The sequence below is a fragment of the Nycticebus coucang genome, chromosome 13 (assembly GCF_027406575.1).
Source record: "Nycticebus coucang isolate mNycCou1 chromosome 13, mNycCou1.pri, whole genome shotgun sequence".
NCBI classification, from domain to species: domain Eukaryota; kingdom Metazoa; phylum Chordata; class Mammalia; order Primates; family Lorisidae; genus Nycticebus; species Nycticebus coucang.
In genome coordinates this window covers 84,470,597-84,492,161 of record NC_069792.1, presented here as the reverse complement: position 1 = coordinate 84,492,161, position 21,565 = coordinate 84,470,597, and the positions used below count along the sequence as shown (strand labels likewise).

General features: G+C 49.2%; 1 protein-coding gene across 1 annotated transcript; it reads right to left on the bottom strand.

Moving 5' to 3' along the window:
- Positions 1–644: 644 nt before the first annotated feature.
- On the bottom strand, positions 645–17,992 carry FAM83A (family with sequence similarity 83 member A). The gene is made up of 4 exons (XM_053559045.1): positions 17,423–17,992; positions 11,119–11,286; positions 8,633–8,757; positions 645–1,441 (listed from the first exon to the last, which is right to left on the bottom strand). Exons 1-4 carry the CDS (start codon positions 17,900–17,902, stop codon positions 913–915), a joined length of 1,302 nt encoding a protein of 433 aa, XP_053415020.1. The 5' UTR covers positions 17,903–17,992; the 3' UTR covers positions 645–912.
- Positions 17,993–21,565: the final 3,573 nt, after the last annotated feature.

The window sequence follows — 21,565 nt, the reverse complement described above, 5'->3', positions numbered from 1 at the left end:
TTACAGAGCCAAACAGCCCCACACAACTTACAAGTTCTGGGGCCTCATCCCTGACTCATCAGGCAAGGATGCCCCAGGATTAGTCTTTCCGGGGAGGAGGAATTTCTCCAACTCTTTCAGAAACATCCAGAATGTTCCCACATTTCCTCCTGAATCTTTCCCGCATCTCTGGGGAGGAGACCATTCCTGTGCACTAGAAAACAGAAGTTCTCAACCCATTATCTGATTTTTAGTGCCTTAGTGTACCCATTTGTAAAACTTGGGCTGCATTTGCCCTTTCTTATATTACAGAAATTTGGGGACCATTAATATTAAAACATTGAATGACTTTTGGAAGACAGGGAATCTCTTTTCATGATTTTTTGTTATTTTTGTGGGCGGGGTCTTGTTTTGTCCCCCAGCGGTACGATCACAGCTCACAGCAACCTCAAACTACTGGGCTCAAGTGATCCACCTGCCTCAGCCTCCTGAGTAGCTGGGACTACAGGCACCTGCCACCACATCTGGCTAATTTCTCTATTTTTTTCAGTGACAGGTTCTTGCTATGTTGCTCAGCCTGGACTCAAGGGATCGGCCTGCCCTGACCTCCCACAGCTCTTGGATTACAGGTATGAGCCTCTGCACCTGAACAGTTGTCACGATTTTGTCCTCCAGCTTCCCTTATGTCTCTGGAACCTTCTGGAATGTGTTGCACAGGCCAAACTAGAGAGGAGAACCCAGGGACGGGCAGGAGTGGGCAAGTAGATGGTCTCAGGCCCGGGATCATTCTAACAAAGGCAACAATTTCATCCGAGTTCCTCTTCAAAGATAAGTAATTCAAAACTGCTAGTCATTGAGGTGGGGTCTTTTGGCCAGAAAATCCACGCATGTCCAGCCCTGGCCCTAGGGAGGGTGGCTGGGGACAGAAACCCTTCAGAAATGAGGTGAGGCCTGCAGAAAGGGTCTCCAGGTGTGAGCCAGCCTTGGCACCAGGCCGAGCTGCTCCAGCTGTAGCCGCGTAGGCCTGTAGGCATTGAGGTTGCTGTAGAGGGCAGGCGGGCGGTCGTGGGGTCGCGGGCAGAAGTGGGCCTGGGGACTTAGCGCTCCCCATGGGCTGTGGTAGGGCTGAATGCGGGGTGGTGGAGGTGGGTTTGGGGTCCCAGGACTGCCAGGCCCGGAGGATGTGGACAGACTCTGGTTGTGAGGGTGGCTGCCTGTCGATGGGCTGCTGAAGGGGTCAGAGGACGTGTGGTCACTGGCTGAGTGGCTGCTGCTGAGGCCACTGGGGAGGTTATGGCTGGCTCTAGGCAGGAGGTGGGCAGCCAGCCTGGGTGACTTCAGGCCCATCACAGGCTTGGAGGAGGCATAGAGGTGGCGGAACTCCTCGTCAAATGGCTCCACTGCTTGACCTGTGAATTTGGAGAGGATGTTCCGGTGGACGTGACCGCAGAGCCAGGTGAAGCTGCGGGGGAAGAGAAGAGAGGAGGAAGAGAAAGAGGGGGTCACGCCTGGCCACAACCCTCCTGGGGTACTAGTCTGGGAGTTGTGGGGACCCCTCAGGGTGGGGATAGAGGGGACTCACCCACATGCTCTGCCCCCCTGTGCAGGTACGTTTCGTCCCGCAGAAACCCCAGGGGGAGAGGTTGTTATCCCCATCTTATAGATGACAAAAACTGAGGCCCAGAAACCAGAACATGTTTGCAAATGAATGTTACAATGCCAGGGGGAGGCACCCAGGTGCTCAGATTGAGGAAGCAGGAAGGGGCTGAGTCCCAGCTGCCCTGGCTGTGCTCAGGTGAGTGTGGGTGTGGGGACACCACCTCCTTTAATGGCACAAGGGTCTAGAGAAAACACCTGCAAAAAATGGCTGCTCCCTGGAAGCACAGGCTGTATTTTCATGAAAATCTAACATGTTTATGAGAGAGGATTGAGCCCCATTTTCAGGCACATGGACCCAGAAGGGATGATCGGGAGAGGGAGCATGATGTGCTCTTTGGGGCACAGAGGAGGGGACACAGGGAGAGCCCACAGGAACCACGGGATCCCTGGTAGGTGTGGTTTATGCAAGAAAGTCACCCAAACACCCACAAGAGGACACCCTCAAGGAGAGGCCTTGGCCCCCCGATTTAAGGGTTTTAAATGAAAACAAAATACTTAAGGCATTTATTACTTCTTACGTATTTCCTTTCTTTTTCTTTTTGTTGAGATAGGGTTGCTCTCTGTTGCCTGGGTTAGAGCCATGGTGTCACCTCTCAGACTCACTCTCTCCCCTCAGCCTCCGGGAAGCTGGGACTATAGGTGCTGGCCACCACATCCAGCTAAATTTTTCTATTTTTTGGAGAGATGAGGTCTTGCTCTTACTTAGGCAAACTTTGCTCTTTCTTTAAGATGTCTTTCAGCGACCCAAAGTTCTTCATTGTAATATGGTCAGATTTACCAACCTTTTGTGTCCATTTTTTTTGTTTTGTTTAAAAAAAATCTTTGCTTACCTTATGGTGTAGAAGATACTCATCTATATTTTCTACTAAAAATTTTAATGTTGGTTTTTGACATTTAAGCTTTTTTTTTTTTAATCTATTGGGAGTTGATTTTTAAAAAATATGTGTGAGGTAGGAATCCAATTTTTCACAGAGGGAATTATTTTTCCAGCTCCTCCTTTCCCTGCTGGTTTGGCATGCTCTGTCCTGTGTGGTATGTTTCCAGCTTTCTCTTCTATTCCATTTGTCATTTTTTCTGTCCCCCCCCCCTTCCACCCTGCCAGTGCCACCTTCTCTGGATTCTTGCAGCTTCCTGGCAAGTCCTGACCTCTGGTGGGCCAAGTCCTCTCTGCTTGTTTTTCTTCTTCAGATTCATCTTGGCAATTTTTTTTTTTTTTTGAGACAGAGTCTCAAGCTGTCTCCCTGGGTAGAGTGCTGTGGCATCATAGCTCACAGCAACCTCAAACTCTTGGGCTTAAGTGATTCTCTTGCCTCAGCCTCCCAAGTAGCTGGAACTACAAGCACCCGCCACAACGCCTGGTTATTTTTTTATTGCAGTTGTCATTGTTGTTTGGCAGGCCCAGGCTGGGTTCGAACCTGCCAGCCTCGGGTATGTGGCCCCCTACCCACTGAGCTACGGGCACTGCCCATCTTGGCTAATCTTGAAGAAATGTGTTTCACATTCTGACCTTCAAATACACACATCACCACACAACAATTTCCAGAACATTCCTTACTTCAGGGTGCTGTGATTATTTTTATTCTACTCTATATCATTTTCAAAAACTTCTGGACATCCTCCACTAAACTGATTTCACACCCTACTTACTAATGGATGGTGATACACAGTTCAAAAAAATATGGCTGGATGGCTGGACCCTAACATGTGCTTTCATTCATTCATTCAACAAACATTTATGGCCATGTATAATGTATCAAGACTGACTTACTGTACTTCATGCCAGGAATGCAATAGAGAAGAAAGCATGCCCAGTCCAGTCCCTGACCTCCTGTTGTTTATAGTCTCATCTAAACAGGTTCACAAATAAATAACTACAAATCACAGAGGGTGAAGCCACAGAGGACAAGGCAGCTCTGGATGGGGAGCTCAGAGAAGGCCTCTGCGGCAATGATCTGGAAGCTGCCACCTGCATAATGAGGCGTGAGCAGGATAAAGACAGCAGGAAAGAGCCCTCCAGGATGGGGATCCACAGGGAGGGCACTGGCCAAGGCAGGAGGGAGCCTGGAAGCCTAGGAAGAGGCCAGTCTGGCTGCAGCACAGTGGAGGAGCGAGAGGACCCTGCTGAGACAGAGGCCCGGGGAAGGATGTAGATCTTTTTTCCTAGGAGCAGTGGCAAGCATTGAAGAGTTTTTTTTGTTTGTTTGTTTGTTTTGTTTTTTGTAGAGACAGAATCTCACTGTACGGCCCTCGGGTAGAGTGCCGTGGTGTCACACGGCTCACAGCAACCTCTAACTCTTGGGCTTACGCGATTCTCTTGCCTCAGCCTCCCGAGCAGCTGGGACTACAGGTGCCCGCCACAACGCCCAGCTAAGCATTGAAGAGTTTTAAAGATGGAAGTGATGTGATCTGGTTTGTGTTTCATGATACTGATGTGATGCTGACTGAGGCCTTCCTGACTGGACTCCACTGCCACCCACGGGCTTTTTCCCCCAGGAACAGAAAAAATGTTTAAATACAAACCCATCTGCCTCCTCAGTGCAGAATTCTCTGCTGGCTTCTTCATCGTGAGCAGGGGGAGAGGCTGGGGAAGGGTGTGTTTCTCTAGCATTTTCCTTCTAACAAACCATACAGGAGGGAGGAAACCCATGAAGGGCCCTTACCTCCTGTAATTATGCTTCACAGATCATAAACGTAGCATAATTATAATGATAATAATTCATAGGAACCCAGTGGAAGATGATTTAAATCGCATGATACTAACAGATCAATGTTTGTTACATGTAAGTGTGCTAGTAATGGAATAGTCACCAGCCCGCCTAAGTAAAAGTCACTAGAGCTTAGAGTTATAATGATCAGGATAGAAGTGAAAGTATAAGCAATACCAATGTCTTAAACAACAATAAACTCTTAAGTAACATCTTTGAGTGCATCCTATATGTCAGGCAGCTAAGTATTTACCCCTGCTGTCTTACTTAATTCTCCTGGGTATTACTATTTCCATGTTGTTCTGATGAGGAGACAGGCCCAGACAGATGACAGGTACACAACTATTAAAAGTGGGGTATGGGCCGGGTGCAATAGTTCATATCTGTAATCCTAGAGCTCTGGGAACCCGAGGCAGGAGGATCACTTGAGCTCAGGAGCTTGAGACCATCCTAAGCAAGGGTGAGACCTCGTCTCTACTAAAAATACAAAACTTAACTGAGCTTTGTGGTGGGCACCTGTAGTCCCAGCTACTCAGGAGGCGGAGGCCAGAGAGTTACTTGAATCCAGGAGTTTGAGGTTGCTCTGAACGAGGTGACACTAGGACACTCTAGCCTGGGCAACAGAGTGAGACTCTGTCTCAAAAAAACAAAAACAAGAGGCGCCTGTAGTCCCAGCTACTTGGGAGGCTGAGGCAAGAGAATTGCTTAACCTCAAGAGTCTGAGGATTCTGTGAGCTGTGATGCCATGGCACTGTATTGTGGGCGACATAGTGACTGTCTTAAAAAAAAAAGGAGAAAGAAAAAAAGAGTGGGATATGAACTGACAAGTTCAAATTCTTTTTTTTTTTTTTCAAATTCTTATTTTTTCTGAGGGAAAGCATAATACATAAACTATATTTGTTCAAAGGTGAAAGTGTACTAATTTGGGGATTAGAGGGTAGAAACTGAGGATAAACATAGAACTGTTTTCCTTAAGGGGTTAAAAGGAAATTTATTTGGGGCATGGGTTTCAGCTTAACCTGCCCAGCACTTGAGACCAATTCCATACCAGGAGGAGCTGCTCAGTGGCCCAAATGGACTGAGACACTGTGCAAATATAATAAATAAGCTGAAAGGAACCTGGAGGTGTTGGCCTAATGCGGCCACACATTTCCCCCGCCTCCTCCTTCTCTCCTACTAAGGCAAAGATGCAAAGGTCTGGCTAGCCACACCCCCAGAAGATTACCACCAAAGGACCCGAACCTTCCAGGCGAGCTGTGGAATTTGCACACCCCCCTACAGCCCCAATCAAAAGGGGTCTCTAGGCTGGGCTCATGCCTATAATCCTAGCACTCTGGGAGGCCCAGGCTAGTAGATTGCCTGAGCTCACAAATTCAAGACCAGCCTGAGCCAGAGCTAGACTTCATCTCTAAAAATAGCTGGGTGTTGTGGCGGGCGCCTGTAGTCCCAGCTACTCAGAAGGCTGAGGCAAGAGAATCACGTAAGCCCAGGAGTTTGAGGTTGCTATGAGCTCTGTCAGCACGGCACTCTACCGAGGGTGACAGAATGAGACTCTGTCTCAAAAAAAAAAAAAAGAAAAAGAAAAAGAGGGGTTTTCCAAATGCCCCAGGGCACAGATGCCTTCTTTGCACCGCCCAGGTAGGGCACCCTCCCCTTTCAATAAACCTGGGTTGAACATCTCTGCGGCCTCGTCTCTGGGCACCACGGTTTATGCCTTTTAGAAGGTAACAGTTTTAATACCATAAAAAGTAGGATTTAAGCTAAAAGGCACTACAGAAAGATGGCGTCTTTTAAATGCACGAGTTCTTTTCCTCTCTCTCTTTCCCTTTGCGCTCATCTGTCCCCGGCTAGAGATTTTGCAGTTGCCCCACCTAGTTTATAACTGCATCTCAGGCTCCTGGTCCCCAGGGAAAGACGGCGTGTTTCAGGTGCACACCGGTCCCCTGCTCACTCACTGGGAGCCACCTCTCACTCCCAGTTTATCCCAGTGTTGTCTCTGTGCTCATATGTCCATGGTCACTGCTAGTATTTGTAGTGGAGGGAGTGAGATGAGATGCAATCAGCTGTCACCTCTGCTCTCTTGTCACACTCATTGCCTTCCTCCATAAAATGTCCCCAGATGACCTTAGGCTGTTCCGCCCTGCCTTGATTGCAATCTCATTTTATCCCTTCCTAAAATCCACTAGCAAATCTGCTTCCCTAGTGTTGCCACTAAGAACATTTCAAGAATCTCCTTTAAACTCCGAAATCAAATCTCAAAGACTCAAGTAAGGCAGCATTGTTAGAAAAATGGATAGTCTGTCATTTGGACGTAGGAGCCTTTGTGTGACTGCCTAAAAATGAACTGAATCTGTATAGCATTTCTCCAAAGGATGAAGGACCAGCAACCAGAACCTCGACATCCTTGGCCATCAGTGAAATGCAAATCAAAACCACAGTGAGATACCTCTTCACCCCCTCCATGGCTCTAATCCTAAAAAGATGAACAATAACAAGTGTTGCCTTGACACTTGCTTCTTAACAAGAGAAGGAGCTCAGGAAATTTCACCTCCAAATATGATTCGTTGGTATAAAAAGTATTTTGAAGTATAGGCCCTTTAAGATCAGAAAGCCTTGGATCAGAAAGCTTTTTCCTCTATCTGCAAAAACCAGACTGACTCAATCAAAAGATCAAACGGCAAAGGACTTCCCTTCCTTTCCCTGTTATTATTACAGGAAAGCCAAACAACACTTCCACCAGACCTGGCCAAAATCATTAAGATATTATGCTTCACAGGTGAATTTAATTTGCAAAAAGAATCACTTAAAAGTCGATCTGTTTCCCCCATCCATTTGTCCTCCCTAGCACCATGTGTTGCCCCTAAATAGAATGGTCTTTTCTCATTTCCTTTCCTCTCCAAAAAAAAAATAGCTATAAAATATTTAAATATGTTTATGTTTAATTTAAATATTTTATGGGATATCCAGTACTCACTCAATGGTGATTCTCCCCATGTGTGTGAAATCTTTCTCTTATTAATTGCCTTAATTGTGAGTTGATCTTTCAATGAATTATCAGGGGAAAGAGCAAGTTTCCCCTCACCCCTATGCTAGCATCAAACAAATTAGAGCCTTTATACATTGTTGGAAGGAATGTCAAACGGTACAGCCACTTTGAAATAAAAAATCTATTCCTCAGAAGACTGAACGTAGAATTATCAGCTCATCTGCCAATTCTACTCCTAGGCATACACACGAAAGGACTGGAAACCTGTGTTCACACAAAAAGTTATACGTGAGTGTTCATAGCAGAATTATTTATAAAAGCCCCAATGTGGAAAGAACCCAAATGTCCACCAACTGACAAATGGATAAATAAAATGTGGTATGTCTATACAATGGTGTGAACCTTGAAAACATTCTGCTAAGTGAAAGAATCCAGCCACAGAAGACACATGTTACAGGATTCAATTCATCTGAAACATCCAGAGAAGGCGAAGCTACAGAGACTGAAAGTAGGTCAGTGTTTGCCTAGGGCTGGGGAGTGCTGGGGGGAACTAAGGAGTGACTACTAGTGGCTGTAAGGTTTCTTTAGGGCAGTGGTTCTCAACCTTCCTCATGCCGCGACCCTTTAATACAGTTCCTCATGTTGTGGTGACCCCCAACCATAAGATTATTTTCATTGCTACTTCATAACTGTAATTTTGCTACTGTTACGAATGGTAATGTAAATATCCTTTATGCAGAATGGTCTTAGGTGACTCCTGTGAAAGGGTCGTCTGACCCCCAAAGGGGTTGCGACCCACAGGTTGAGAACCACTGCTTTAGGGGATGGTGACAATGTTCTAAAATTGACTGTGGCGCTGGTTGTGCAACTCTGTGAATTATACTAAAAACCTTTGAATTGCACACTACAAATTGATTAATTGTATGGTATGTGAGTTAACAAATGTCAATAAATGTATATTAACGTAATAAAGAAAAAAGAAACGGGGCACACACCTACACAGCTAAACAAATTGCGTCATTTTATAACCACATCTTAGATACCAGAGGAGGGAAAAAGAGGATTCTATGTCCTATGGACATAACAAGGGAAACTGAAGCACTTGGAAATAACTCCTCTTTCTCCCAAGAAGGGTCCAGATTTCTTGCTTCCCATCCCATCTACACAGGTTCCAGTTCCGTGTGGAATGGGAGCTTCCCGGGAGCTGCTGGTGGGATTTGGGGCTTAGCTGCAGGGGCTGGTCTAACCTGGCTCAGCCCTTGGTCTCCATGAAGCTTTGACAGGACATGAATCCAGCGCTCACCTGTATGATCCAGACAGAACGAACCTCCAGTCTGAGATGATAAACTTCTCCTGAATTTGTCCTGCAAATTTCCTGCCTGATTTGGCACAGTACACCTCTCCTTCCACACTCCGGATGGAAATGTTCTGTCAGAAGGAAAGTAAAAGTGTCACTTACTAATTAACATGATTATAATACACATTTGGACTATAGACTGAATTTTTTTTAGACAGTGCCTCGCTCTGTCACCTGTGGTAGTGTGCTGTGGTATCATAACTCATAACAACCTCAAATTCTCTTGGGTTCTAGAGATCCTCTTGCCTTAGCCTCAGGAGTAGCTAGGACTACAGGTGTCTGCTACAATGCCTGACTATTTTTAGAGATGGGGTCTCACTCTGGCTCAGGCTTGTCTCAAACTCCTGAGCTCAAGCAATCCACCCGCCTTGGCCTCCCAGAGTGCTAGGATTATAGGCATGAGCCACCATGCCTGGCTTACAGACTAAATGTTTGTGCCTCCCAATTCTATGGTGAAACCTGATCTCCAACGTGATGGCATAAGGAGGTGACCAGGGCATGAGGGTGGTGCCTTCACAAATGGGATTAGTGCCCTATAAAGGAGGCCCAAGAGAGCTGTCTCATTTCTTCTCCATGTGAGGACACAGGGCTAAGATGGCCATTTATAGACTAGGAATTGGGCCCTCACCAGGCACTGAACCTGCTAGTACCTTGGATCTTGAACTTCTCATCCTTCAGAACTGTGAGGAATAAATTTCTATACTTTAAAAAACACTTAGACTGTGATATTCTGTTATAGCAGCTCAAACGGACTATGGCAATTGCATAGGAAAAAGTCTGGACGAATATTCACCATGATAGACATATGTGTTAGGTCTGGTTAGTGGGATTATGAGCCATTTAAAAATCTTTTATTTTTAGAGACAGGGTTTTGTTCTGTTGTCCAGGCTGGGGTGCAGCAGTGCTATCATAGCTCACTGCAACCTTGAACTCCTAGGTTTTAAGTGATCCTCCTGCCTCCACCTCCCAGATAGCTGGGACTATAGGCATATGCCACTGCGTTTGGCTCTCATTTTAAATTTTTTCCTTAGCTGAATTGGTCTAAATTTTCTTAATTACCCTGGCATCAGCTGGGAATAAAAAAAGGAAAGGCATAGAATTCAAACAAGGCAGCAAATATAAGAAAGGTAGGGGCCAGATGACCATGGAGCCCCAGTCTAGGCTTCCATGGACCACAGAGGTCTGTCATTTACTCAGAGGCAAGTCCAGATCTGCTTTGTAAGTGGCTTCAGTGACATGAGTCCCCGACCCCAACATGGTCAGAAGGAAGGTCCAATGCAGCCATGGGGGTTGGCTTTGTTGAATCTTAATAGACCCTAGATTGTGCTGTGGAAAGGCACGTCCACAACCCAAATCATGGCTCCATTTGTCCCTTGTCTCCCATGCAGCACCTGCACCCTCAAGTTGTACCCTGTAGAGGGCAGGTGAAGTGTAAGAGTCTCTCTCAGGGTTAAGGCTGAGGGAGGTGGAACACCAGCACACTCTGGGTGGGGCACACCCAGTGCTGCCTCCCGCAGCATCTTTAGGCCTCGCCATAGCTCTGTGAGATCACAGGAAGGGACACAACCCCTTGTCTGTGGTGAACAGACCACTGTCAGATGTGACTTCATGAGCCATGAAAGCAAGGCCCTCTTTGATTCTCTTGACCTGTTTTAATGGCCTTGTGCCAAGGAGGTGTGATCTGGGTAATGTCAAGAAGTCCCAGTAGTCAGAGGTCCTGAGGCCTGCGGCACCAAAGGGAGCCCTGTGGGCAGCTGCCTTGGTCGGTGCAAAGGGCAAGAGCAGGATGGAGGAGGTTCTCCCAGGGACCAGTCTGCCTAAGCTTGAGGGGACCCCTCGAAGCAACCCAGAGGGCCACATATCAGCTGTTCAGCTTGGCCTCTCCATGAAGGATATGGGTGGTTTTACATTTGAATTACCTTCAATTAGCTGCCCTCAAATTTGTGCAATCAGCCAAACCCTTATCTCTCTGGCAGGGAGAGAAAAGAGGTGAGTTCCGTTAAGTTCAAGATAATCAAGATAATCAAACTCTTGGGTCCAGGAGTTCTAAACAAGTGTCCAGTGGGTCCTGCCTTGTGCGGTGTGTCCACTGGGTTTCCCCAGCTGAGATGAGAAGTATGTGACAGCCATGACCCCTTTACACATTCCAACCTCCCTGCATAATGTATTTGATGAGCAGAAGGAATGGGAATCTCTTCCAAATCTGATCCTAGAACCCCCTGCAGCATCTTTGAACCCTATCTCTCTGTACGTGGCTGTCTTGGAGGCCACATATTCCTTATGATATAGCTACAGGATGGAGGAGGGTCATCTGACTTACATAGGACTTTGAGCAAGAAATTGTGTTAAGCCACTGAGTTTTGTCACCACAGCATGGTCTATCCTATCTGGACCAACACAAGTACCCTTAGGACTCTCGGTGGGGACCCTACCTTGAGATGACTGTCAGAGATCTGGACTTTATCACACATCTCCTGGAAGAGCTTTACACCTCCCTGGTCCAGGAGCACACAGACAAACACCCCGCGCTTGTTGGCTGCCTCTAGAATGTCACAGAAGATCTCCACATCGGTGAACAAATCCATCAGGATGACCAGGACCTGGACCAGGGCAGAGGGCTCCATTACTGGAAAAGTCAGGGCCAAGTGCTAACCAGTTTCAGCCAAACTTCCTAAGTTCCAGTGAGCCTGGGAAAACTGTTCTGGTTGATGCCAGGCCAGAGGGGTGGGGAGGTTCTGACTGGGGAGGGTTCAGGGGAGGGAAGGGAGGCCACTGTCCCTGACCCAACCCCACCACTGCAGCCACCTCACATCCTTTGGCTTCTACACCCATGGTTGGGTGAGGAATGCAAAGGAAGGGAGAAAACCTAGAAATAGGAGAGGAAAACAAGCACAGGTGTCTGCGCAGATTCCGAGGAGAGGAATGAATTCAAGGTCATGTGTTCTCAGCCACTTGGAGCCAGAAGACACACTATGGCCACTGGTTTTCAACTGTTTTGAAGCAATGGACTCCTTGCCTTAAACAGAGTGCCCTGTGGAGGTGCCACATGTGAACGGTCTGCCAGAGCAGAAATTGGGTTGGGGAGTCCTAGACATTTGTCAAAAGGGAGAAGCTTCTCTGTCCCTGCCTGCCAAGCATCTGCCCCTTCCCCTTGGCCAACAACATCGCAGTCTGACTTTAAGGAATCCCCTCTCCTTCACAGCAATGTGGTTTGGACAGGTGTACTGCTGTCCCCTGATTGGACATGGGGAGAGCACATGGCCAAAGCCAGATCAATGAGAGCATGCATTACTCCCCATGGCCATAGATTGGTCCAAGGATAGTCACATGATCCAAGTTATTTTAATGAGCATCAACCCAGGACTTCTGCAGAGACTCTTGGGAGAAGGAGGCTTGCTTTCTACCAGGTTGCTCACCTGGCAGTTTATAAGCTGTAGCTGCATCTTGCTGCCTCTTGGGGAGAGCCTGCCTGAAAATGAAGCCGGTACCATCGTTTGGACACCTGGGTCCAGTCATGTCTGAAGCTGGTTCCACCCTTCACTGTGGATGTCAATGAATGTTGCTCTTCTAAAGCTGTTCCACAGCCAAGAGTCTTTTCTAACATCCAAATTATGATATATTGACAAACAGATAATCAGGCAGCCATTAAAAATGCTAAGTATAATGGTTATGTAGAAACTATAAGATAGTGAAATGTTTATGGCTTGATAACATTTCTGATAAGTGCTCAAAAAATGTGTGTTAACAATAAATCAAGTGGGAAAAAAGCAGCACAAAATGATAGTGTGTCCACTATGATTGCCCATGAGTGAATCTATGATTGTAGACACAGTCATGTGCCACCAAACAATGGGGATCCATTCTGAGAAATGCATCTCTTAGGTGACGTTGTCATTGTGCAACCATCGTAGAGTGTACTGATACAAACCCAGATGGCACAGCCTACTGCACGCCTAGGCTATTGCTACTGGGCTACACACCTCTACAGCATGCTACTGTACTGAATGAACACTGCAGGCAATTGCAACACAGTAGTAAGATTTGTATATCTAAGCACATCAGCGCATAGAAAAGATACAATAAACATATGATATTATGGATGGACCACCATCATACAGAAAGTCCATCGTCAATCAAAATATTGTAATGTAGTAGATAAACCCAAAGCAAAAGCTAGCAGGCATGTTAGGATGGGGGAATATGGCCGTCTTCTTTCTTTAACATTACCTGTAATAATATACCACCATCTTTATAATAATTACAATATACTTTTTTTTTTTTTTGAGACAGACCCTTAAGCTGTTGCCCTGGGTAGAGTACCATGGCATCACAACTCACAGCGACCTCTAACTCTCAGGCTTAAGCGATTCTCTTGCCTCAGCTTGCCAAGTAGCTGGGACTACAGGCGCCCACCACAATGCCCGGCTATTTTTTGGTTGTAGTTGTCATTGTTTGGCAGGCCCGGGCTGGATTTGAACCCATCAGCTCTGGTGTATGTGTCTGGTGCCTTAGCTGCTTGAGCTACAGGCGTCAAGCCTACAATATACTTTTTTTAAAATTAAACTTAATTTTTTTAATGTTTAGGATTCATTGAGGGTATAGAGAACCAGGTTACACTGATTGCATACAAATATACTTTTTAAACCACCACCATCTGGGAAGTAACCAGAGAAAGAAGAGTGACTCGCTGGCAAGTCAAGGAGATGACAGGTGCCTACTTGGAACTGACTTTCTACTAAGATGACGTGGGTGGCTGGACAGGGGAGGGAACTGCGGAGAAATTGCTTACCCTGAGCAGGAAGTTGGAAGGATGTTCCGATAATGAGGCAGTGATGCATTAGAACCCTGGCCCTGATATCACACAATTAAGTGTCTGCACACATTTAGTCTTACGGCACCTGAACAGCCAAGGCTGTCTCTCTTTGCTGAAAGAGAAATACTTCTTTTTCCAAAGTATTGACAAAAAGAGACAATTCCCTCTCTCCCAGTAGTTCATTAAATACTTTCATCTCTGTGCCAGAGACTTATTGTTTCCCTGAGATGGGGCTGGTGAGCAGAAAATTGATTGAACAGAAAGGGAAATCCTGATAACCCAGCACCCTGATTTATTTTTATTTTTTTACTGTATTGAGACAGGGTCTCATTTTCTCACCCTTGGTAGAATGCTGTGGTATCACAGTTCACAGCAACCTCAAACTCTTAGGCTTAAGTGATTCTCTTGCCTCAGTCTCCCAAGTAGCTGGGACTACAGTCGCCCGTGACAACACCCGGTTGTTTTTTAGAGACTGGGTCTGGCTCTTGTTCAGGCTGGTCTCGAACTTGTGAGCTCAGTAAAATCTACCCACCTCGGCCTCCCAAGTGCTAGGATTACAGGCATGAGCCACTGTACCCGCCCAGCACCCTGATTTAATGGATGTTCAGAAATACAGGCCCACAATGTCTAGGCTTATCTACTTTGCTTCCTCTTGAGACTGTCTCCAGCTGGGTTAACTGGAGCCCAGGAAATTGTATCATGCTCCTTCAGTCCCCTTCAGCTGTTTTAGAGGGTGTAGCAGGTTGAATGCTACCCCCCCAAAACAGATGGCCACAGCTAACAATCAGCACCTGTGGCCTTGACAGTGGGACATTATGTTGCAGATGTAATTAACTAAAAGATGTCACCCTCAGTAGAGTGCTCTGTTGTCATAGCTCACAACCTCAAACTCTTGGGCTTAACTGATTCTCTTGCCTCACCCTCCCAAGTAGCTGAGACTACAGACGCCCGCCACAATGCCCGGCTATTTTTTCCCCTTGTTTAGCAGCCCTGGGCTGGGTTGGAACCCATCCGCCCCAGAGCATGTGGCTGGTGCCCTAACCGTGGAGCTACAGAACCCCAGCATCATCTTGACATCTTTTAGTTAAGGTGCCTACCACAGCCATAGTCCCAGTGACTCGGGATTGGAAATTTCTGGGGTATCTGCCTTCACTGAAAACAGCCCGCCTTCTCCCAGCTGCTTCTGCATCTGTCTGCTGGGATGGTCTGTCTGGGTGAGGTATTTATAGATAGTCCCGTCTCACTTGGAGACTAAGAAGAGGGTAGAAGAGGCCCCAGGCCCCAAAGGGATTCTCCACCATGCTGGGAAATGTGGCTCTCAGCCACCCTGTTTCTAAGGCACAGCACAGCTTCTCTGCCGGCTGCCAGCCCTATCCCTATCCCTACCCCTCACCACTCTCTGAGCCTCTCTGGTGAGACCCCTCCCTGGAGGGGTGGCCCTCTCACACCTCCTGACCTTTGCATTTAACCCTTCCTAGGCCTGAATTTCTTTCCCTTCCTTCTCTCTGCCCAGCCTACACTTCCTTTGAGACTCAACTCCTTGAAGCTTGCCCTAGCCACCTCCCTCCACTCTCAGGCACGGGAGGTTGCCCAAGCCTGAAGCTGGCACCCACTGACCTCTCTTCTCTCCCGAAGGCTCAGGCAGTTGACAGGGAGCTCCTCAGAGGTAGACAGGCCTCTTGGTCACTTGTCCCCTGAGCACCTGCTGGGCTTTCCACCCTAACAGGCCTCTTGTTTCACTCTGCCACCCTGGCAGTAGGACCCAGCTTGCAAATCAGGCTTTGTGCAATAAAGGCATTTGATCCTAGAAGGAAGGAAGGAAAGAAGGAAGGAAGGAAGGAGAATTCCTGCTTCTTGGGCCGTGGGACCTGCTCCAGACAACACCTAGCAGGCTGCTCCTGCCCTTTGTTCCCGTCTAGCCTCCTCTCGGGGGGAGTGTGTGATGCGCCTGCATGTGTGTGCATGTGCATGTGAGAATGTGTGCGCGCGCATGTGCATGTGTGTGTGTGCCTGTGTGTTGGGAGATATCACAAACTCTGCCCGCAGGAGCCTGATGGGCAATAGGACAGGGGAAGCCCCAGGGCCCAAGGCAACGGGGAGTATTGGGGGTCTTGGTGAAGGGTACTCACCCAAAGAAGTGGCCACAACTCCGCTCTGGGAGAGCCTACCTGCTAAGAGGAGCAGGGAATTTTTACTTTTAGGTGAAATCTTCAGATTTTATAAGTGTTGCCCTAAATTCCTAAGATGCCAAGAGGGTCAAAGGCTGTCTGCTGGCCTAGGCCCTGGCCACCTTGCTGGGTGGGGGTGGGAGGAGAGGCACTCAGCCAGGGGACCCTGTCTCTCAAACCCTTACCTGGCCTCCTCCCTAGAAGTGTCACTCCCCCTGCAAGCAGGTGTGGTAGAGAATTTCCTGAACACCATCGGCCCCCCCCCCCACCCTCAAGAGAACACTGAACTTCACCAGCAAGACCAGAGCTGGTGCCCTCACCAGGGGGCCTCTGAAGCCTGGAGGGGTGTTGGCCCCCGAGCTCAGACCTGTGGAGGTGGTGGGACTTGCTGGAGGTGGTGCAGTCAGCCCTGGCCTCGGGGCAGCGTGGGCACTCCTGGTGGCCTGCCTGGGCCCATCTGCTGGTTGCTATTGCCTCCCTGTCACAGAGACACGGCATACCGCCCTTAAGCAGCCCCGCCACACTAAGAGCCATGCTCCATCCAGTTACCTTCCACTCAGTTTTTCAGAACTCCCTCCCTCTTCACACACAACCTCTACACCCTTGGAGGCTTTCTTTGTAACCTTCCAATTTCACACAGTACTGAACTTGGGAGGGAATTCAGTCACCAGCCTAGAATACTAGCAAAAAATAAGCTTAAGTATGAGTGTGTTCTTTCATGTGAGTTTTAAAAAATGTAACAAAATAAATAAATTGAGTAGCAGAGAGTAACTTTACAGATGATCAATTCCTTTCTTTGGAGTCTGCAGCCTCAGGAGGGAGGGACGGACACTGACAGACAGCAGCAGGCAGCCCCTTAAGGCTGGAGATTCTGGGACACCGGGGGAAGTGACCCAGTTTGTCATGGTGCCTGAGATTCTATCAGCCAAGTGCTGGTTGGCGGGGAGGGAGGGACGTTTCCCTCTTCTAAAGAAACTTGTTAAAATGTAAATATTCTGGGAGGGAGAACCCCTACCTGCTGTCTACCCTCATCTGCTGCCTGGCCACTGGCTGGACTCAGGTGCCACAGGGTTATTTATGGGCAGATAGGTCTGAGCAGAGTCTGAGAGGACAGGATGTTGTGGGTAAGGGTGTGCTGCAGTAGGGCCCTCCTCATTTGGAAGCACAGAGGTGGCTGCTAAGCTGGCCTGGGAGTTCCAGAAAGGCTTCCCAGGAAGAGGCCTTCATGTGGGGTCCTGAGGCAAAAGTCAGTGGGCAGCTTAGTCAGATGGAAAGCAGGGGAGTCCAGGCTGGCCAGGCAGAGGGCCCAGCCCCTGCAAAGGCCTGTAGACAGGACCTGAGAGAGCTCAGGATGGGGTGGGTGGAGGTGGGAGCCACGCCCGGGAGGATGGGAGCCAAGCTTAGGAGTCTACTCTTCTCACCATGAGCACTTGGGAGCCATGAAGGCTCTTTGTAAGGAAGGGGAGTCATTAAGAGTTGTCACACAGGAAAAGGAGCCTGGGTGATCAGGGATGGAGATGGAAGAGGAGGGCCAAGCAGGAAGCAGGTGCAGGGATTCTGGTGAGGGACGGTGCTGCCTAGACCTGGGTGGTCACATGCAGGAATAGAAGGTGAGCAGTCCAGAGCAGGACAGAGTCATGCCTTGATCCATCCCAGGCTCCAGTCATCCAGACTCTGTCCTTGATAGCCAGAGCACCCTCCTCCCTGCCCCCATCCCCCTGCCCACTGCCAAGCAGATGCGGCTCCAGTGGCTACCTGGCTGGCCCGGGCGATGCAGCGGCGGATGAGATCCCGGATGTTGTTGTGCTTGTCCGTCTGGAAGTACACAGTGGCGCTCGACTTCTCCCTCAGGTAGGGCTTCTCAGCCAAAGTCCAGGTGTGAAGCAAGGCCGGCTCGCTGCCCTCCGAGGCCACGGGGAAGTAGGTACCTGACTGCAGGGAGCTGGAGTCGAGCCCCTTAGGACTCGCCTCAGCCCCTCCGGGGGGGTCCGGGGCACAGGGGGGCTCCTTGGCCTGGGCCTGGATGTACTGGGCCTCCACTGAGGACAAGAAGTCCACCTCACCCTCCTGGCTAAGCGCCTGCCAGTAGGCCTCAGGACCCCCGTCCAAGAGGGCATCAGTGGCTAGCCGGGCACTCTCGTTGTCACTGAAATCAGCCCGGGCTGGCCGGACCCACTGGCTCTTGACATCTTCTAGGCGTTTCCGGATCTTGCCCACGTGCCTGGGCCGGCTCATGCTGTTCTGTCCCTGGGTTGTGGTGGGGCACTTGTGCTCTATAAGAATTGGGGAGCCAGTAGGCCATACCACGGAGGAGCAGGGCTCCCAGTACTGGCAGGCAGGGCACTGGCCACCCCTCCCTGCCACCAGGAGAAGTGATTTGCCTCTGTCCTGAACAATGCTCAGGGATGATCATCTGTAGAGAGGGATTGGCTTATCTCACAGGGACACCTGCCCTGCCCCCGGGCCAGGAGGGCTGGCTCAGTCACCGCCTTGGCACAGTCAGCCCTGGAATATTTCCTCCCCTCCCAGTGCAGCAGGGGGTGAGCCAGCTTTCCCACTGGGTTTCACAATCTAGGAGCCCAGAGCCCTCAGGCCTTTGTTACCAAGCAGGGAACCTCCCCTGCATCTCAGCTCAGCCAGAGAGGGGTCCAGAGGAGGGCTGCCACTGTCCCCTTGGGGTCCTTCGCGCAACGCTGGCTAGTTCAAAGACCAGAGTTTCCTGGTGGGGAGAAGGTGCTGTCCTGAGAGGCACCATGTGAGCAGGGAGATGGTGCGGGCCAGGGAGAGCAGCTCACCAGGCCCCTTCTGTCCTTGGTCACAACCAAGGGCCCACCTCCCTGACCTGAGAAGGGCACCTGTCACCCAGCTCCTGTCATGCGCTTGTCATTGTCATGTTTGCACAGAGTCCACAAAGATGTTCCAGTTCTAGGACCAGAGCTGATCTGTTGGAAGTGGTAGCTTGGGACACCACCTGGGGAAAATCCAAGGCTGTGTCTAGGCCCATATGACCACAGGACTGGTCGGCTGTGGCACTGGAGGGGGAGGATGTCATGTGGGTTTGGAGTCTCTGAACACATGCTCTGAGGGAGTGTCCACATTTTCTTTCCAGACCAGATCATGGCCTGACAGTGGGATGGAAAACCCAGAATCCTGATAGTTTTTGACTGGGTTCTGCTGGAAACAGACTGAGACTAGGGTTTGGGTGCCGGTAGTTCACTGGAAGGCGATTCTGAGAAGCACAGGGAAGGGAACGGGGAGGTGAACAGGAAGGAATGACGCCAGGCCCGGGTAAGATGATGAGCAGGTTACTACTGGGGACACCCGGGGGTCATAGATGTCTGGGATTCAGTCCCATAGGACCTTCTGGGTGACAGCATAGAATGTTTCAGACTTTGCCTCCCCAGACAGTGAGGAAGCTGGAGCACTTACCTGTAAAGCCCCATTTATCACTGGAAAGGGCTTCTCCTGGGGGTTGTAGGTTCACCAAGCACAGCCGTGAAGCCAGAGAAGGCCTGGAGGCCGAGAGTCTCAGGTGCTCACAGGCAGAGACTGTGATGGGAGTGATGAGCAGCAGAGGGACACAGGAAGGGTCTGGCAGCAAAAGACACCAGGAAGCCAGGACTGCATGGTCTTCAAAGACCTGGCATGTGTGGCCAGGCGCAGTGGCTCACGCGTGTAATCCCAGCATTCTGGGAGGCCGAGGTGGGTGGGTTATCTGAGCTCACAGGTTCTAGACCAGCCTTAGCCAGAGCGAGACCCCTCTAAAAATAGCCAGGCATTGTGGTGGGCCCTTGTAGTCCCAGCTACTAAGGAGGCTGAGGCAAGAGAATCACTTGAGCCCAAGTGTTTGAGGTTGATGTGAGCTATGATGCCACAGCATTCTACTGAGGGCAACAAAGTGAGACTCTGTCTCAAAAAAAAAAGAAAAGAAAAGAAAAGAAAAGAAAAGAAAGACCTGGGATGCAGTAGGGGTGGATGTCTCAGGGGCACATGGACTCTTTGGAGGATACCAGGCATAAGCCCCCCTGAAGCTGCACCCAGGTGGCCAGGCCCAGTAGCACAGCAGTGTTTTCTAAAGCACAGTGCAAAGAGGAGGAAAGTAATTTAAAAGGAATTTGTTTTCTCTTTTGAGGGATGTTGAAGGAATCTGATTCACAATCTTGGGCAACACTCCTTTATTCTATTTTATCTCCTCCTTACAATCCCCGGAGCCTCTAAGAAGACAAACCCGTAAACCGTCCTCTGCCATCACCTCCTTGGCACCACGCCCTCTCCCTCTCTTCTGCCAGCTTGTTTCTGGAGGTTAACATAAGCTCTTCTCCCACTTCCTCCTCTCTGGCCTAGTCTGTGTCCCTCTCAGTCTTTTTTCTGATTCTGCACCACACAAGTCCAGGCCCCAGCCTAGTGAGACAGGATTTTCCTTGCTCCCTAGTGAACATCCCAGCCTGGCTTCTCCTGTACTCAGCCCTTAGCCACCATTGCATGATAAATCCCCGTGCTAAGGGAGAACTGGATTATTAGGGTTCACTTCCCAGAATAAGGTTCAGAGAGGTTGAGTAACTGCCCAAGATCATATAGCCCATAAGTGGCAGACCCTGGACACTGGAACTGCAGAGCCCAGTGACTTCCACTGTGCCAGGCTCTTTCCCCCCGAATTCCCCTTCCCTTTCTACTCTCAGAGCATGACAAATCCTCTTATTGGTTACAGAATGTGTATAGGGAGAATTTAAAAAGTGGGTGAGGACTCTGGGGTTCTCCTCACACCTGGATCTAATTCTCCTTCTTGGTTGAATAAGTGATTGAGTACCCCCCGAGAGAGAGGAAACTTCTTCTCTAGACCCCTGTTTCTCCTGTTTCCAGCTCTTGGCCCTCACACAAACCCCACTAGCAAACACCCCGTGTGCATTGGTACCACTAAGCCCCCATTTTTAGTTGATCACAGCACTCTTTCCCAGTGGCCAGGGATTATCTCCTCACCTGTCTTTTTGGGGATTGTCTTAGTCCATTTATGCTGCTATCACAGGATACCACAGAATGGGTAATTTATAATTAACAAAAATCTATTTGGCTCATGGTGCAGAGGCTGAGAAATATAAGAGCAGGGTGCCGGCATCTAGGGAGGGCTTTCACACTGTACCATCCCGTGGCAGAAGGCAAAAGGCAGAAAGCAAGAAGGGGCCAAACTTGCTTCTGCAACAAATGTGCCCCCGCAATGATGACATGAAACTATTAATCTGAGCAGAATACTTGTAACTAATCATCCCAAGTAGGGCCCACCTCCCAACACTGTAGTCTTGGGGATTAAGTTTCCAACACATGAACTTTGGGGGACACATTCAGATCAGAGCGGGACCAAAGGGAAGGAAGGAATCTTGGAAGGGTACCTGGAAGGAGATTACCTGGAGGGAATCTTAATGGTACAGCAAGGTTTCAGATTGAAGAGAATACCTGGAAGGAATCTTAAAGGTACAGCAAGGTTTCAGTTTACTGAATTTCTGATGAGAAAACTGTAGCTCAGAAAGGGGAAGTGACTATTCTCCAAGTCACCCAGCTGGTTGATGATTGTTGTCAGCTAGGTCCTCATCTCTCCTCTGCAGCCCAGCCCTGGGAGATGGCATCATCTTGCTGGGTCTGCTTGCTGTGATGACAAACTTCCCTTCCTGGGATTGCACCTCTAACCTGGGGTGCACATTCTGGGCCGTCACTGGACTATGGAGCACTTTGCTTGCCTCCTGGCTGCTGGTGGTTGTCTCTGCGCATGAGGTAATCCAACCAGGAGGGACAGAATGAGGGGCCGGGCTCCTATCAGCAAGTGAGTGGTACTGGGGCGTCCTAAGAATCCTGTTTATCCAGCACGATGGTTCTCAACTGGAGACAATTTTGGCCCCCCTCCCAGGG

Coding starts and splice junctions, on each gene's coding strand:
- FAM83A (XM_053559045.1), bottom strand. CDS start 17,902: ATGAGCCGGCCCAGGCACGTGGGCAAGATCCGGAAACGCCTAGAAGAT. Junction 11,287..17,422: donor GCATCGCCCGGGCCAGCCAG/GTAGCCACTGGA, acceptor GCCCTGGTCCAG/GTCCTGGTCATCCTGATGGA. Junction 1,442..8,632: donor GTTCTGTCTGGATCATACAG/GTGAGCGCTGGA, acceptor CTTCCCCCGCAG/CTTCACCTGGCTCTGCGGTC.